Source organism: Acinonyx jubatus, chromosome C1, assembly GCF_027475565.1.
Source record: "Acinonyx jubatus isolate Ajub_Pintada_27869175 chromosome C1, VMU_Ajub_asm_v1.0, whole genome shotgun sequence".
NCBI lineage: Eukaryota > Metazoa > Chordata > Mammalia > Carnivora > Felidae > Acinonyx > Acinonyx jubatus.
The window spans coordinates 131,875,227-131,892,582 of record NC_069381.1 but is presented as its reverse complement, the minus strand read 5'-3'; the positions used below and the strand labels follow the sequence as shown (position 1 = coordinate 131,892,582).

The 17,356-nt window shown below is 33.7% G+C and overlaps 1 protein-coding gene across 4 annotated transcripts in view; it reads right to left on the bottom strand.

Annotated features, from left to right (window-relative positions):
* Positions 1-17,356, bottom strand: part of KYNU (kynureninase) — a 115,356-nt gene that overhangs the window by 6,122 nt on the left and 91,878 nt on the right. For 3 of the 4 annotated variants that reach the window (XM_053214986.1, XM_053214985.1, XM_015063007.3), the window contains 2 exons: positions 7,573-7,625; positions 5,578-5,663 (listed from right to left, as the gene is read on the bottom strand). In XM_053214986.1, coding sequence (XP_053070961.1) covers positions 5,578-5,663; positions 7,573-7,625 — 139 coding nt within the window. Of the gene's footprint in view, positions 1-4,441; positions 4,712-5,577; positions 5,664-7,572; positions 7,626-17,356 lie in introns of those variants that run through there. The other variant, XM_053214987.1, reaches the window with a different exon arrangement.

Sequence of the window (17,356 nt, the reverse complement as noted above, 5' to 3'; positions counted from 1 at the left end):
TAATTGTTTTTACTCATTCCTAAATCTCCCCAGCATAACAGTAAGCAAACAAACAGTTAAATAATAAAGTTAAGTTTTGTCAGTCAGGGAAACAAACCATGAAACCATAGTTATTCAATGAACATATATATTTGGGCTTTCACCACTAAAAACTAGTGAAAACATGTCCCAATTGATTATGATGAAACCATTTTTTTTCTGTTAGATAATACATATGTTAGTACTGAGGCAGTTAGGTTTGCTTCTCTCTCTGTGTGTCTTTCTGTCTCTCTTTTCCTCCCTCTCTCTTCCTTTTTATCTTTCCTTCTTTCATCATTTTTTCCCCTGCTAAACTCTAGCACTGGTGTGAAAATACTGCCATTTGCTGCCTGAAGTTTCTTATATTAAGATGAGTGACAAGTGCACACAATAACTGGTATTGGAACATTAGAGGTCAGAACAGACACGCTTTTCTAGCTTATCTCTTAAGGTCAAGTAGAGTTTAAAAATATATCCTACATATAAGAACTGAATGAACTGCAAACAGAGCGTGATGCACTGGCATGTCACTTAATATCCCTTTTCTGTATCATGTTATGCCACAGAGCTAAGATAGGGTCACTCAGTGACATCTAGACTTTATGAAGTTTGTGAAAATAGTTATTTTGGTATATACATGTGGCATGTGTGAGCAGGCATTCTAATAGAACTCAAACCATTTGGGCAAATGACCTATATTGCATGAAAGGTATGGATTTGGCTGAAGGAGACCAAGGGAGTTGTATTGATCGTAACAGTACCCAAGGAAAAGAAGAGAAACAGGATAGAATGGTATCTGTCTCTCTGCAGCCAGATGTTGCAGACTATGGAAGAGAGTTTGCTACAAGTAGGGTTTGGTGTCTGTTTCAGAAGACATTCTTCAGAAGACAGAAGCCTGTTTGGATCAAGAGGGCCTGGGTCTAGAACCAAATCTCGTAAAGGGCAGGAGCAGGGACAGGCAAGGCACCACCCACATGTGGTTTGGTTGCCAGGATAGGAATAAAAGAATAGGAGAGAAATTTTTCCAATCTTCTCTTTGGACATTAATAGTAATTCAAGGTAAATTTCATTTATAAATAATTCTGAAAAACTTTCTGGTTCTACTATAAGCCCCATAAGAGACAGGTAAGAGCAATGTGCGAAGTACTACCTTTAATGATATTTCATTTGTGTTTATAGGTTAATAAGACTTGGGGGAATATTATTTAACTTTATTGTTGTTTTTTTTTAAGGAGATTTTGTTCTTGCAGATTTCTCTGATGACTAGAAACTAAATTTTTTTATGACGGTTTCAATTTTGACATACTGTTACTCTTTGATAATGAAATAACTTTAAAATATGAAACCATTTTCCATCATTAAACCACAGTAAGGGCAGCTGCATGGTTAGGCACTCTTAAAATCCTGTCAGAGGGTGTAAAGGTCTCTTTTGAGGCATCACATAAAAATATTAAGAGGGGATAATAGGAGTTAACTGGAGAATAGAATAAATATCTTCTTTTCTTTTTAGCTTCTCATTATTTCTATGCTTTCAGTATTGAGAAAGGACGATTTTTTTAAATAAAAAAATGAAAACTGTAGGTTAAAAATATTCAGCTTATAACAATTCTTGGCAGAGTTTCAACTACTCGGGTTATTTTTCTTACTGAGCAAAAAGAATACAAAGCTAGATAAGTTAGATAAGTTTAAACAGGAAAAAGAAGTATAGCATGACATTTTCAATTGTTGCATTTTTTTCTCTTCAGTTCTTAAAATTGGCTGCCTAATAACTTTCTGAGGTAACACATAGTACATTTCTCCTTATTTGATTTGTATTTAAAATTTTTTTAATGTTTATTCAATTTTTGAGAGGGAGAGAGAGAGGGAGAGAGAGAGAGAACCTGTATGCACATGAGGGAGGGAGGGGCGGAGAGATAGGGAGACACAGAATCTGAAACAGGCTCCAGGCTCTGAGCTATCAGCACAGAGCCCAACGTGGGGCTCAAACTCATGAAATGTGAGATCATGACCTGAGCCAAAGTTGAACGCTTAAGTGATTGAGCCACCCACGCGCCCTACTTGATGTGTATTTTAATTGAACACTCTAATTTTGTATTTTGGAGCTATTTACTTCATTATAAATTCATATACTGAAATGTTCTAAAAATTGTCTACTTATCATTGCATGCAAGTATGACCCTACAAAATAAAATAGATGTATTTTTAATTTCAAGCTAGAAATTGAAAAGATTGAGGAGACTTCTGAAATACTCTGGTCTAAACATCTTCATCTTAAAAATGAGACAAATGAACTCAAGAGTATATATATAGTAAAGAGAAAGTTGTCACCTATCTAAGGTCATACTTGGTGCCTCAGTGAGGGATAGAGTGTATGCCTCCTGGTTCCTACCTTAGTTTCTATTGATCCACATATTTTTATATGTAAAATTTGTACCATATTTTACCATATGCATTTGTACCATATAAATATATAATACAAATGATTAAGAGCCACTAATATAAACAAAGGACAGTTTGAAATTGATTACAAGGTGCTATTTTTCATGTTATCAATCAACTGGAGGCACATGCCATTATAAACAAAACCATATTAATACTTGTAAAAAATCACTGTGTTGCAAAACTGAGATCATATCCATCCATGTACACTGATTCTTAAGTTTAGAATCTCTCCTCTAATTGGTATTTGACTATGCAGAATATTTTTTGAAAGAGAAGTAGCTATAACAAAGACAGGCACTGTGATTCATGCATATTTCTCTCATTGATTCAAACTTTTTCAATCACCTATCTCTTTCAATGCAATAACTTAAGCACAGTAGCAATATGATTGCCACATCGATGCTTACCCACTTGGCATCGAGGGAGTAGAACATTTTAACAGTTAGGTAAAGAATAAGAAGAATGACATGCATTGTTTGTAATTTCAGAATTTTGCAATTTATGATGGGGAGGAAGAATTTCAACACTTTCTTCAACACAACTTTTGCTTACCTAATGATAATTTTGGTTAGAATGTAGGCTTAGCAGTGAATAGCTTAAGTACAGTATTTCTTTCTTTTTTCTTTTTTAGTTTTTATTTATTTATTTTGAGCAACAGAGAGAGCATGAGCAGGAGGGGCAGAGAGAGAGGGAGAGAAAAAATCCCAAGCAGGCTGCAGGCTGACAGTGCAGAGCCTGGCACTGGGCTCCATCCCACCAACCTGAGATCATGACCTGAGCTGAAATCAAGAGTCAGACGCTTTAACCAAGTGAGCCACCAAGCACCATTTACTTAAGATATTTCTAAGAGGCTCCAGAAAAATACTTAAGCGGTAAGAGAAGTACATATCCACTCTTGTGGCCTTTGGGATCCTTTTGTTATTTGTTTAGATGTTAAAGAAAAAAAAAATCAATCAATCTTCAGATTCCAGCTGAAAATAAAAACCTTGTCTAGGTGGCTACAATACAGCGTAATACGGTGATAAATACTTCCAAACTTTTTATCATTCAAGCCTAGCCTAGGGGACTAGTGGCAGGAAAATTGAGAATGTGACTTCTTTTTCATGGCAGAAGGGGTAAGTACTTGACACCACCCACTGCGAAAACATACCAAAGTTAGAGTGTCTAAAAGAAAATTTCCAGATCTGGCTGAGAACTCATTTGCAAAGGTAAGGAAAATCAGAGGACAAAACGTCAAGTACCAGTTCTTCCTAAGGTACACCTCGGTGCTTTTCCTATGGTAACTCACCTTCTCCCTGAGACAAACTTGCAAAGTGAGAAAAACTGTGTATCATTTTAAAACGTTTAACAGAAGTTTTCTCTGAATAGATATTATAAAAATAATTCAAATACCATTATCTGACTTGCTAAGCAGATTCTATCCCTCCTCACCCCCCAAAAAATTTTAAAAACTTTTTTTCCCACTGGCTGAAAAATCTTGTTACTGGGTCTATTTTCAGTTTAAAAAAAAAAAAAAAAATCTGCCAAAAAGTGAAAACAACACAAGCTCCATCTAGTGGCCACATTGAGTAGATGGTCTTTAAATTGAGATGAAGTGAAATGAGTTGATTACCACTATCAGTGGTGAAGTTCTATTAAAAAAAAAGTACTTTACATTGCCATCCAGTGGCCAAAGTGAGAAACTGCTATATGTGTTCGCAGAATCCTAAAATTTAGGTTTAGAGATTTTGGAAGTCTTTATCTAGTCATTCATCCTGGAACATGCCACAATAGAATTTCATAAAATATCAAAAACCAGATGATTTTAAAAGACTTTAAATTAAAAAAGTCAAATTCTTTTTTGAATACCTATATATTTAAAATCTGTTAGAAAAAAAACACATTTAGCTAAAATATATTTTACTTTAATATATGTATATAAGTATATTTACTTAACATGTGTATTGATGTTATTATTAATTATATAGGATATAATTATTTACAATATATATTTCCTTAAATAAATTTAGTCTCATTCTTTTTATTTAATTTTTTAAATGTTTTATTTATTTTTTAGAGAGAGAGACACAGACAGAGCATAAGCAGGGGAGAGGCAGAGAGAGGGAGACACAGAATCCATAGCAGGCTCCAGGCACTGAGCTGTCAGCCAGAGGCCGACACGGGGTTCAAAAGAACCAGCTGTGAGATCAGATGAGCCGAAGTCAGATGCTTAATCAACTGAACCACCCAGGTGTCCCAAGTTAGTCTCATTCTGAAATTAATTACTATCAAATAATTAAGCTATATTGATATGGATATGAATATAATATAGATATAAAAGGAAAAGGTAGGTATCTATATATCTATATAAATAGATGGAATGGTAGATATAAATATTGGAAACCAAATTGATTCTTTGGATATTATTATTTAGGGTGAAACTAATGTTATTTTAACTAAAAACATTCATTTACTAAAAAATATATATTGAGCCACTAACAGTAGAGAGATTATACAAGAATATGATGGAATAGACACTCCAGTAAAAAAAAAGAAATCCATTTAACTTATGAGACAACCTTTCTCATTCTTTGGTTTACTCTGATTATTTGTATTTTTTTCCTTAAAGTATGTCTTCCTATAGTTCTATCATATGGCACTTGGTGAGTTCGTTGACTCACAGAACCAGAAGAAACAGAGTCTCCAGTAATCACAACAATATCTGGCACATAATACTTTCCTAATAAGTAAATGTTGAATGAGTGAAATAATCAAGAACTAAATATTGCATGCTTATTTTGTCACAGAGACACCAAGAGAAGATTAAGCAACTTCTTTAAGGTCACACAAATTCTAAGAGGAACTAAAAATATGTATCCCCAAATCAGTTCCAATTAACATTTATTAAGTGCCAACAACATTTATTATGTACCAAGCACAGTGCTGGGGCTGGGCACATAGATAAGAGATGTCAGTTAGTACAGAGTCATTGTCCTAAAGGAGAATACCAGCTTTTGACCATTGTTTATACATAATGAACATTAATCTTGCTCTTTAGCAGAGAAGGTCCTACAACATGTCACAGTCAGGTAAAGAAAAAGGTAAAGATATGAGAAGGGTAAAGCATAGTTCACTTACCTCTAAACTAGCATGTAAGGAACAGACCAACAAAATGGGAGGATTTGAAATTCGAAATCCACTAACTCCAGGGATTAATTGCAGTTCTGAAAAATTAACATCATGTCATTTTTATAGAATGTACCTTGAAAAGTGTCCTTCATGGATTTTTTATGACACTATAGTAGAGAGAAGAATAAGATTTAAAAACTTTTATTTCTAAGATTTCTGAGATATTTAAGAGAAACTCTGTGGACCTAGAATACTGGCATATTTCCCCTTCACTTGCAATGTCTCTCTCCCCTGCCCCACTTTCTTAGCAGCCTACCAAATACTAGAGCCCTTAGAGATATAAAAATGACCTCTTAAAGAAGATTTTCTGTACCTCATTCTCTGTCCTTCCACACTCCCAAGCCAACATTCCTTAACCTGCCCCATGCTTTGCTTTTCTACTATGAAACCATATCAGTGAGAGAAAAAAAATCAAAATTTTAATAGTTTGTAATTGTAATGTCATCCAAAGGCAGGAATATAAATTAAATGACCTATGAAGGTGACTTCTAGCACTAGTATTATTAGGTCAAGTGGCTTCTCCTAGGGAAAAAATAATAATAATAAAAAGGCTTTTTAAAAAATGATCTGCCTAAGTATGATACATTTAAAAGGTAATTTAATAGCAGGTATTATCCTAATTAGAATCAATTAGATTGAATAGTAGCAAGTTAAGTCCAATAGCGTTAAGACTGCTCGTTGGAGATCAAATTAAAGCTAAAACTGACTAAAAGAGCATTAGAATATTCTAGGTCTTTAGAGATGCATCTAATCCAGGGCTCAACAAGCTATGTACTGAGGACCAAATGTGGCCCTTGACTTGTTTTTGTAAATAAAGTTTCATTGGAACATATAGCCACATTCATTCATTTATGTATGTCTATGACTGCTTTAGCACTACAATGGCAGAACTGAACATTTGCCACAGAGACAGTATAGCCCCCAAAACTTAAAATGTCTCCTCTCTAGCCCTTCACAGAGAAACTTTCCCCACTCTCGATCTAGTCCAATTCTCCCATTTACAGATAAGAAAAGCCAACACAAAGAGTGTAGGCAACAGGCATAACAAAGCTAACTATTCCAGCAGCCAAGATAAAATGCAGGTTTCTTGATTTGACTGGAAGAGCCCATCTTGATCTTTTGCATCTTGGTTTTTGCAAATATGAATATATTTAAAATAGTAACTCAGGTTAGTAGTAGTCTGAAGGATCAAGTTGAACTGAAGACTCTCAAAACACTTATGAAGCTTTCTGTATCCCACATGATTGAAGATGGGAGTCACTCAGGAAAAAGAAGCAGGGCAGTTTGGGAGAACCCTGCACGTGTTGAAATTTCATTTCTACCTGCTGGGGTTCAACTGCCATTGTTTCGTGTGTGGCAAAAGCCACAGAAGGAAGAAAAATTGGAAAAAGAGAGACATAAAGTGAACATTTATTAAATAGCACTGCTATGTGCTGCTTGGTTTACAGCTTTGAACTTGTCTTACCCTCAAACCAACCCCTGAATTGGATATTATTATTCACATTAGATATGCAAGAAGGAAAATAAAACAAAAAACAAAAAAAATCCCAAGAAGTTATAATTTGTGCAGCATCACAAAATTATTAAGCAGCAAAGTAGAAATGACATCCAAGTCTCTCTGGGCCTGACTACAAGCCAAAAATTCTTTCCTGCCCTCACTTCCTGATGTTCTGGGTACTCAATATTGATGAGATATGAATCCTATACATTACAGCTCATTTCCACTTACTTCCCTACAGAGGGATAGACTCGAAATGATGCTAAAATCTACAAACACTTAGTCTTACACTCTGGAAATGTCATTTCTTATTTTAAGAATTCTCAGTGGCATTTTTAAAGTGCACTCTCCATGAGGCATGTATATTACATGCCATACAAAGACAGATGAAAATTGAAATAAAGGTAAAATAAAATGACTTGTGAAGTGAAACTGAATACACTTACTGTTATCCATCTTAAATCTGGTGCTGAGTTCATGGCCAAACCATCCCACTAACCTAAAACATAAATAACAACATTAGATATTTTGGTCTACAAAAATAACTGCAATTAATATAGGAATCTGGGCCCTACATATGAAAGTCATTTGTGTTGTGATTCATCAAATACACAGGCATATATATGTTATATGATATCATAAGGCAATTAATATTTATAACCTTATCAAGAAAAGTATAAAATCAATTTATTCATATAACTGTATAATTTTTGTAAAGTTAAGCCATCTGAAAATCTATATTTAATGATATTTTATTGTTTAAAATAAAATGAACAAAAAATGTTGAGTTTTTAAAATTTTTTTAGATTTTGAAACAAAAGTAAAAGCTCAAAAAGAAAAAAACAATTAATACAATAATATATTTTTCACAACAAGCTCCCTAAAGAAAAATGGTGTAAAAATAACCGATATAATTGTTGAAAATTTTTGAATAATTTCCTAAGGAAATTGACTGCTTTTTTTTTTAGTGAGATAAGGAAATTAGAAAAATCATATACATGCATTTGTGTGTGCATAGTAGAGGAAAAGAATTATAAAATAATTTAAAGAAAAGTATACAATTTGGGAAATATGAATTCAATATTTCTGATAATCTGTTCTACCTAAATAAATTTTTAGTTTTTTTTTTAATTTATTTATTTTGAGACAGAGAGAGAGAAAAAGAGCAAGCTGCAAGCACATGCAAGTGAGCAGGGGAGGGGTAGAGAGCGAGTGAGGGAGATAATCCCAAGCAGGCTCCTCACTGTCAATGCAGAGCCGGATGTAGAGATCAGTCCCATTAATGGTGAGATCATGACCTAAGCCTAGATTGAGTCAGACACTTAACTGACTGAACCACAGGTGCCCCAATAAATATTTAGTTTTAATGCTGCCAAAATAAAAAATTCCACGGCATTTTGTTAGAACTGGGCAAAATATTTTTAAGTTTACAGAAAATATGTGAGTGAATATAGTAAATTTTGAAATATAAGACTACAATGTTTAATTGTTCCTATCAAGGAACAAATAAGTAAGTCATGATGAATGAAGAAATGTTGTAAGTGAGGTGCAAAATAAACTAGATTCAGTTACAGCAAGCATAGAGGAAGCAGAGAGGAGAATAGGTGAAATAGAAGATAAAATTATGGAAAATGATGAAGCTGAGAAAGAGAGACAAGAAAATACTGGACCACAAGGGGAGAATTAGAGAACTAAGTGATTCAGTTAAATGTAATAATATCTGTATCATAGGAGTTCCAGAAGAATAAGAGAGAGAGAAAAGAGCAGAAGGTTTCCTTGAATAAATTATAGCTGAGAACATTCCTAATCTGGAGAAGGAAGCAGACATCCAAATCCAGGAGGCACAGAGAACTGCCTTCATATTCAGTAAGAATAGGTCTTCACCATGGCATAGCATAGTGAAACTGACAAAATACAAAGATTAAGAGAGAATTCTGAAAGCAGCTAGGGACAAACAAGCCTTAACCTACAAGGATAGATGCATAAGGGTAGTAGCAGACCTGTCTACTGAAACTCGGTAGGCCAGAAGGGAGTGGCAAGAAATAATCAATGTGCTGAATACAAAAGATGTACAACCAAGATTCCTTTAACCAGCAAGGGTGTCATTCAGAATAGTAAAAGATATAAGTTTTCCCAGACAAATGAAAACTGAAGGCGTTCATGGGCACTAAACCAGCCCTACAGAGATCCTAAGGGGGACTCTGTGAGTAGAATGCTGCAAGGACTACAAAGGACCAGAGACATCACCACAAGCATGAAACCTAGAGATAACACAATGACACTAAATCCCTATCTTTCAATAATAACTCTGAATGTAAATGGACTAAATGCTCCAATCCAAAGACATTCAGTATCAGAATGGGTAAAAAAAACATGATCCATCTATATGCAGTTTACAAGAGACTCATTTTAGACCTGAGGACACCTTCAGATTGAAAGTGAGGGGATGGAGAACCATCTATCATGCTACTGGAAATCAAAAGAAAGCTGGAGTAGCCATACTTATATCAGACAAACTAGATTTTAAACTAAAGTCTATAACAAGAGATGAAGAAGGGCATTATATCATAATTACAGGGTCTATCCATCAAGAAAAGCTAACAATTATAAATGTTTAGGCCCCCCAACTTGAAACACCCAAATATATAAATCAAGTAATCACAAACATAAGCAAATCTTATTGATAAGAATACAGTAATTTCAAAAAGATGTTAGAATGGGAGAGAGCCAAAGCATAAGAGACTGTTAAAAACTGAGAACAAACTGAGGGTTGATGGGGGGTGGGAGGGAGGGGAGGGTGGGTGATGGGTATTGAGGAGGGCACCTTTTGGGATGAGCACTGGGTGTTGTATGGAAACCAATTTGACAATAAGTTTCATATACTGAAAAAAAAAAGAATACAGTAATTTCAGGGATTTTAATACTTCACTTACAACAATGGACAGATCATCTAGGCAGAAAATCAATGAAGAAACAATGGCCCTGAATGATACACTGGACCAGAAATACTTGAGAGATATATTCAGAACTTTTCATTCAAAAGCAGCAGAACACCCATTCTTCTCAAGTGCACATGGAACATTCTCCAAGATAGATCACACATTGAGTCAAAAAAAAAGCCCTCAATAAATATAAAAGAATTGAGATCATACCATGCATATTTTCAGATCACAACACTATGAAACTTGAAATCAACTACAAAAAAATTTGGAAAGCCTCCAAATGCATGGAGGTTAAAGAACATACTACTAAAGAATGAATGGGTCAACCAGGAAATTAAAGAAGAAATTGAAGAATATATGGAAGCAACTGAAAATGAAAACATGACAGTCCAAACCTTTTGGGATGCAGCAAAGGCAGTCTGAATAGGAAAATACACTGTAATCCAGGCCTACCTCAAGAAACAAGAAAAATCCCAAAAACAAAACCTAACCACACACCTAAAGGAACTAGAAGCAGAACAGCAAAGAAAGCCCAAAGTCAGCAGAAGAAGAGATATAATAAAGATTAGAGCAGAAATAAATAATATAGAATCTAAAAAAAAATAGTAGGACAGATCAATGAATCTAAGAGCTGTTTTTTTTTGAAAAAATAAACAAAATTGATAAACGCCTAGCCAGATTTCTCAAAAAGAAAAGAGAGAGAGCCCAAATAGATAAAATCATCAATGAAAGAGGAGAGATCACAACCAACACCACACAAATACAAAAAAATTTAAAAATACTATGAAAAATTATATGCCAACAAACTGGACAATCTGGAAGAAATAGACAAATTCCTAGACACCCACACACTACCAAATCTCAAATGGAAAGACATAGAAATTTTGAACAGACCCATAACCAGTGAAGAAATTGAATCAATTATCAAAAATTTCCCAACAAATAAGAGTCCTGGACCAGATGGCTTCCCAGGGGAATTCTACCAGACATTTAAAGTAGAGTTAATACCTATCCTTCTCAAGCAGTTTCAAAAAATAGAAATGGAAGGACAACTTCCAGACTCATTCTATGAAGCCAGCATTACTTTGGTTCCCAAACCAGACAGAGATCCCACTAAAAAGGAGAATTATAGGCCAATATCCCCGATGAACATGGATGCAAAAATTCCCAACAAGATACTAGCATAAGGCAATCCACTGTATATTAAAAGAATTATTCACCATGATCAAGTGGGATTCATTCCTGGGCTGCAGGGCTAGTCAATATTTGTGAATCAATCAGTGCAATGCATCATATTACTAGGAGAAAGGATAAGAGCCATATGATCCTGTTAATAGATGCAAAAAAAAGCATTGGGCAAAATACAGCATCCCTTCTTAATTAAACCCTCAAGAAAGTCAGGATAGAAGGAACATGCTTAAACATCATAAGAGCAATATATGAAAAGCCCACAACTAATATCATCCTCAATGGGGAAAAACTGAGAGCTTGCCCCCTGAGATCAGGAACACGACAGGGATGTCCACTCTCACCACTGTTGTTTAACATATTGCTGGAAGTCCTAGCCTCAGCAATCAGACAACAAATGAAATAAAAGCATCCAAATTGGCGAAGAAGTCAAACTTTACTTTTCGCAGATGACATGATGCTCTAAATGGAAAACCTGAAAGACTCCACCAAAAAGCTGCTAGAACTGACACATGAATTCAGCAAAGTTGCTGGATAAAAAAATCAATGTACGGAAATCATTTGTAGTTCTATACACCAATAATGAAGCAACAGAAAGAGAAATCAAGAAATCGATCCCATTTACAATTGCACCAAGAACCATAAAATACCTGGGAATAAATCTAACCGAAGATGTAAAAGATCTGTATGCTGAAAACTATAGAAAACTCATAAAAGAAATTGAAGAAGTCACAAAGAAATAGAAAAATATTCCATGTTCATGGATTGGAAGAACTAACATTGTTAAAATGTCAATACTACCCAAAGCAATCTACACAGTCAATGCAATCCCAATCAAAATTGCACCGGCATTCTTCCCAGAACTAGAACAAACAATCCTAAAATTTGAATGGAACCACAAAAGACCCAATGTTTATAGCAGCACTTTCAACAATAGCCAAATTATAGAAAGAGCCCAAATGTCCATCAACTGATGAATAGGTAAAGAAGATGTGGTTTATATATACAATGGAATGTTACCTGGCAATGAGAAAAAAAATGAAGTCTGGCCATTTGCAACAATGTGGATGGAACTGGAGGGCATTATGCTAAGTGAAATAAGTCAGTCAAAGACAGATGTCATATGTTGTCACTCATATGTGGAATTTGAGAAACTTAACAGAAGACCATGGGGGAAGGAAGGGGAAAGAATAAGTTCAAACAGAGAGGAAGGCAAACCATCAAAGACTCTTAAATAAGAGAAAAAACTAAGGGTTGATTGGCGGCAGGGAGAGAGGAGAAAATGGGTGATGGGCATTGAGTAGGGCACTTGTTGGCGTGAGCACTGGGTGTCGTATGTAAGCAATGAATCATGGGAATCTACTCCCTAAGCCAAGAGCACACTGTATATACTGTATGTTAGCTAACTTAATAATAAATTATATTTAAAAATAAATAAATAAGTAAATAAATATAAAATAAAAGAAGTGATAATTGTCACATTTCAAAAAAATGCAAGGATGAATAAAAGATATCCACATTTTTATAGTTTTCAAAAGAAAAATTTCTTTTTGACTTTAAAAACAAAAGAAAATATAGAAGGAAATATCAATACGTTTATAAACACTTAAAATTATATACTGAAATGACAAATAAAATTAAAAGGCAAACCAATGATGTGGAAAAGGCTGCTACTTGCCATGTATGAGTTTTCATCAAGTTTTTTGTTTTTGGTTTTGGTTTTTTGGCAGAAAAGGGCAATGCGCCCAAAGCTACCCAACCATAGAGCATGAACAGGGCATTATAAAAGCAGAAATGCAAATGTACCACAAATTCAGGGGGAAAAAACCCTTAATCTCTGTAATAATTTTTAAAATGTGAAATAACATTAAGATGAGACCATAGGAGGGATGCTTGGGTGGTTCAGTTGGTTAAGCATCTGACTTAGGCTCAGGTCATGATCTCCCTGTTCATGAGTTCAAGCCCTACATCGGGCTCTGTGCTGACTGACAGCTTGGAGCCTGGAGCCTGAAGCCTGCTTCAGATTCTGTCTCCCTTTCTCTCTGCCCCCTCCCCTGCTCATGCTCATGCTCTCTCTCTGTCTCTGTCCCTCTCTCTCAAAAGTAAATAAACATTAATAATTTTTTTTTAATTCTACATATATTCTACAAACTCCATATACCAAACTGGGAAGTCAGTCAAAAAGTATGAATCCTATTTTCACCAAGGATTCAAAGAAAAAGAAATTAGTAGTTTGTCTAATCATGAGAATAGTAAGTAATAAAACCTTTATAGAGTACAGTTTGAGAATATATGTGACAAATATGTAGAATTTCCTGTCCCAGGACTTTTGTTCTTTCCAATCCATTAAAAGTACTATTTAGATCGTACTACTTGAAGCATGCTAAAATTTATGCGCTCGTACAATGAGTACAATACTATTTACAGGGTCAAAACACCTATCTCAGAATAGAGAGTTAATAACATGAATTATACTACTTTCATACAATGGAATACTATTGAATCCATTATAAAGATCTTATTTAAAAGAATATGTATGCAAAAAGAATAAAGTGGAGATCACAATATTTAGAATATTACTCCAATTTTAGAATAATCATATATTAAAAACAAAAACAATAAAAAATATAACGTATGCATTCATTTGTAATTCTGGTCAAAATTTTAAATTTTTTAATTTCTGATATATTTGTACCTCTGTTTTCCAGAATTTTCTAAAGAGCATGTATTGTTATTGCATCAGAGAAAAACTATAATTATCATTTTAATCCATATTCATTAGTTCAAAATTTTTTAATTTTAAAAATTATGTATATACATAATTTTGCATATACATACATATATTTTTCTATGTATATATAACATATACTTATGTAGAATTAGTCAACAAAGATTAATTATGTAAGATAACTAATGCTTTTATCCTACCACTTAAAAATATCATATGGCTTCCCTTTAGTTGAAGGGAAAAATTCACAGTCTATTAGCCCAAGCATAACTTTCAAACCTTATATATAATATTTCTTTTCTCATTTCAAATAATTCATTCTCAAAACCTATCAAACACCTCTCCCCACCTCACCCGAACACCACAGGTCTTCTTCCTGAAATGCTTACATGGGTAGAAGCTGTGTAGGAGCAACGAAAGAAAAGAATCAGGGCAGAGCAGTGAAAGCCGAAGTGATATAGTACCTGAGGAAACTCCAGTAAAAACCTATTTTCTGAAGTGGAGGCAAGGTTTTCTTATTTTAATTTCAAAAGCTAGACCCTTCATAAAACCATAGGTAAAGTACAGGGATGAACAGGATTATTTTCAGAATAGCTGCTATACTAAAAAAGAAAAGAAGAGAGAGCATTTATATATAAAGAAACAAGAGGAGCTCTAATAGTTGGAAGTAGTCAGAGAAGAAGATACCTGAAAGGCTACCCTGTCGCCTGACCTAACCTCTGGTTTAGTCATCTCCCCAGATTGCTGACCCAGGAAAATTCAACTCATTCACTGATGAGCAGTGTGAAAAGGAACTGGATATTGCACGGTCACAAAGATTTTACATGAAAAATGTAAAAGGAGAAAAATCTACCCACAGATATAAAACATGCACCAGGAAAAGGTTGCCAGAAAGCTGATGAAAATGTAAAGCAAGTGAGTAAATTAATAAAACAATAGAAACTGAATGAGGAAATTTTCCATATGATGGAAAACTACCAAGTAGAAATGCAGGAATAGGATTGATATAGCTTGACAATAGGAGGGATAGCTTGCAGAAATCAAGAAAAATTCAAAAAAAAATAAAACATGTAAAAGAAATTTTGAAAAAAAAAGGAAAGAATGCAAGGAAGTTAGGAAACTAAGGAAAAGACAGCAAGTGTCAGAGGAAAGCTGTGAGAGAAAATGAACAAAACAAAAAAGAAAATAAGAAAAATTTGAAATAGCCAAGAAAGAAAGTAATAAATGTAATTAGCAAATGATCTCTATCATAACCAAAGTAAATTTCTGAAGACAAAAAGCAATAAAAAAAAGAAAAAAACTTTTTAAAAAGTTATAATTCAAGACAACTATATTAAATTAAAAAATGCATTGAATCAACCATACTGAAAAAATGCAACATTGAATTGGGGAGAATTATTCAAGATTGGTCAATTTTATTTAAACTTTATTAGTTACTGAATTTTGGTGGTGAAGAAAAATACTGAGATTTCAGGCAAAAGTGGTAAGACAGAATAAAGGAAAAAATATTAGATTTGTTTCAAATTCATCAAATGCCACACTTCAATGAAGAAAATAACATAGAAATATCTATATAATATCCTCCAAATAGAAAAAAAATGTAATGCATGAATATTATGTGTGGATAAGCCAAATTGTATAAAGATTACTGACGGTGATTAAGCAAGAGATCAGCTGATATTTTCCCCGTGAATTCTTCATGAAAATCTACCTGAAGGTGAATTTAGTCAGCCAAGAGATGCCTGAGGGCATTATGACAAAAAGATATGTGGTGGTTATTGAGTGTATTTAATTATAGGACTAAGATTAAACAAATGTGGGGATGAAGGTGACAGAACATAATGAAAGAGAATGCTATATGACAGTGTGAAAATGGACAACTGGCAAAATGAGGGAGAATAAATTTCACTGATCATCCATATTTAAACTTGATAAATGAAGTACTAGAAGTATAATTAGATCTAAGAACACACATTAAACACCAAGAAAGTCAAAATTGACTAAGTCATGGGGTGATGAGTGTTTGGGCAGAAGGAAAAGGACATCTGCTAAATCTTTCATTGTCCATGGAAGAGAACTAATAGAAAAAAACAAGAAAGATTAGAATTTTAAATTAAAATCTGAAATATCAGAAGTATTAGCTGAAAAATAATGAACCAAAAAGGAAAACATATATCATGTTGAAAGACTAAAAAGATCTAGAAACAGGGGTGCCTGGATGGCTCAGTTGGTTAAGCATCTGACTCTTGATTTCAGCTTAGGTCAATTTCATGGTTTATGAGTTCATGCCCAGCATGGGGCTCTGCGCTAACAGCATGGTGCCTGCTTGGGATTCTCTCTCTCCCTCTCTCTTTGCCCCTCTTCACCTCCACTCTCTCTCTCTCTTTAAATAAATAAACATTAAAAAAATCTAGAAACAGAAAATATGACTTATTAAGTGGCATTGAATTAAGACTAGACATAGCCATCAAGGCAATGAAAGTCAATGGGTTTGATTTAAGTACTGAAAGACAACGTTATCAGATTGTATCATACAAAGATTGTACCATAAATCAAAGAGAATCAATTAAAATGAGTGATTCAGAAAAAAATAGACTAAAAGGATGAGCACAGGTATAAATAGAAAATGCACAAATGAAGCAAGGGTGGATGCAATCTTTATATTAGACAAGATGAAATTCAGACCAAAAGAGTTAAATGTTTTGGAAAAGGACATTTTATAATGCTTATGAATTAAAATATTCACAATAAAGACAAAACAGTTATGAATTTCTAGACATCACACAACAGGACAGCAACATTACAGAAATAGAAATATCTTGTGGTTTCAGTAACGTTTTATTGACCTCTTTGAGTCTATGACAGACCAAGTAAACAAACTATCAACGAAGAGGTAAATCTTATCTATAAATGTTTAATGCTTTGCTCTGAAATAAAGATTATAGCTTTCTAAGAAGTGCTTATAAAATATTGACTAAAATTAACTACAAAAAATTTAATATTTCCAAAGTGGTTATATTGCTGACTATATCTTCTGGTTACAATCCAATAAAAATAGCAATTAATAAGAAATTCAAAAAACCAGAAGACTCAATTACTTGGGAAATTAAAATAAAATTTATCTCAAGTTATTTTTATGATCAAATTGAAATAGTAGAATTTCTTTAAAAAATAATGAAAACACTATAGATCAATATCTTTTGGATATTGATAGAATAATGCATAGAGAAAAATTCATAGCTTCAAATTCAGATCAATAGAAACATTTTTAAATGAAGCAAATAAGTCAATAATAATACTAAAAAAATCATAGAGAACAAGAAAATAAACTGAAATAAAGCTGTAATGTAAAATTAATAAAGATAAAATATG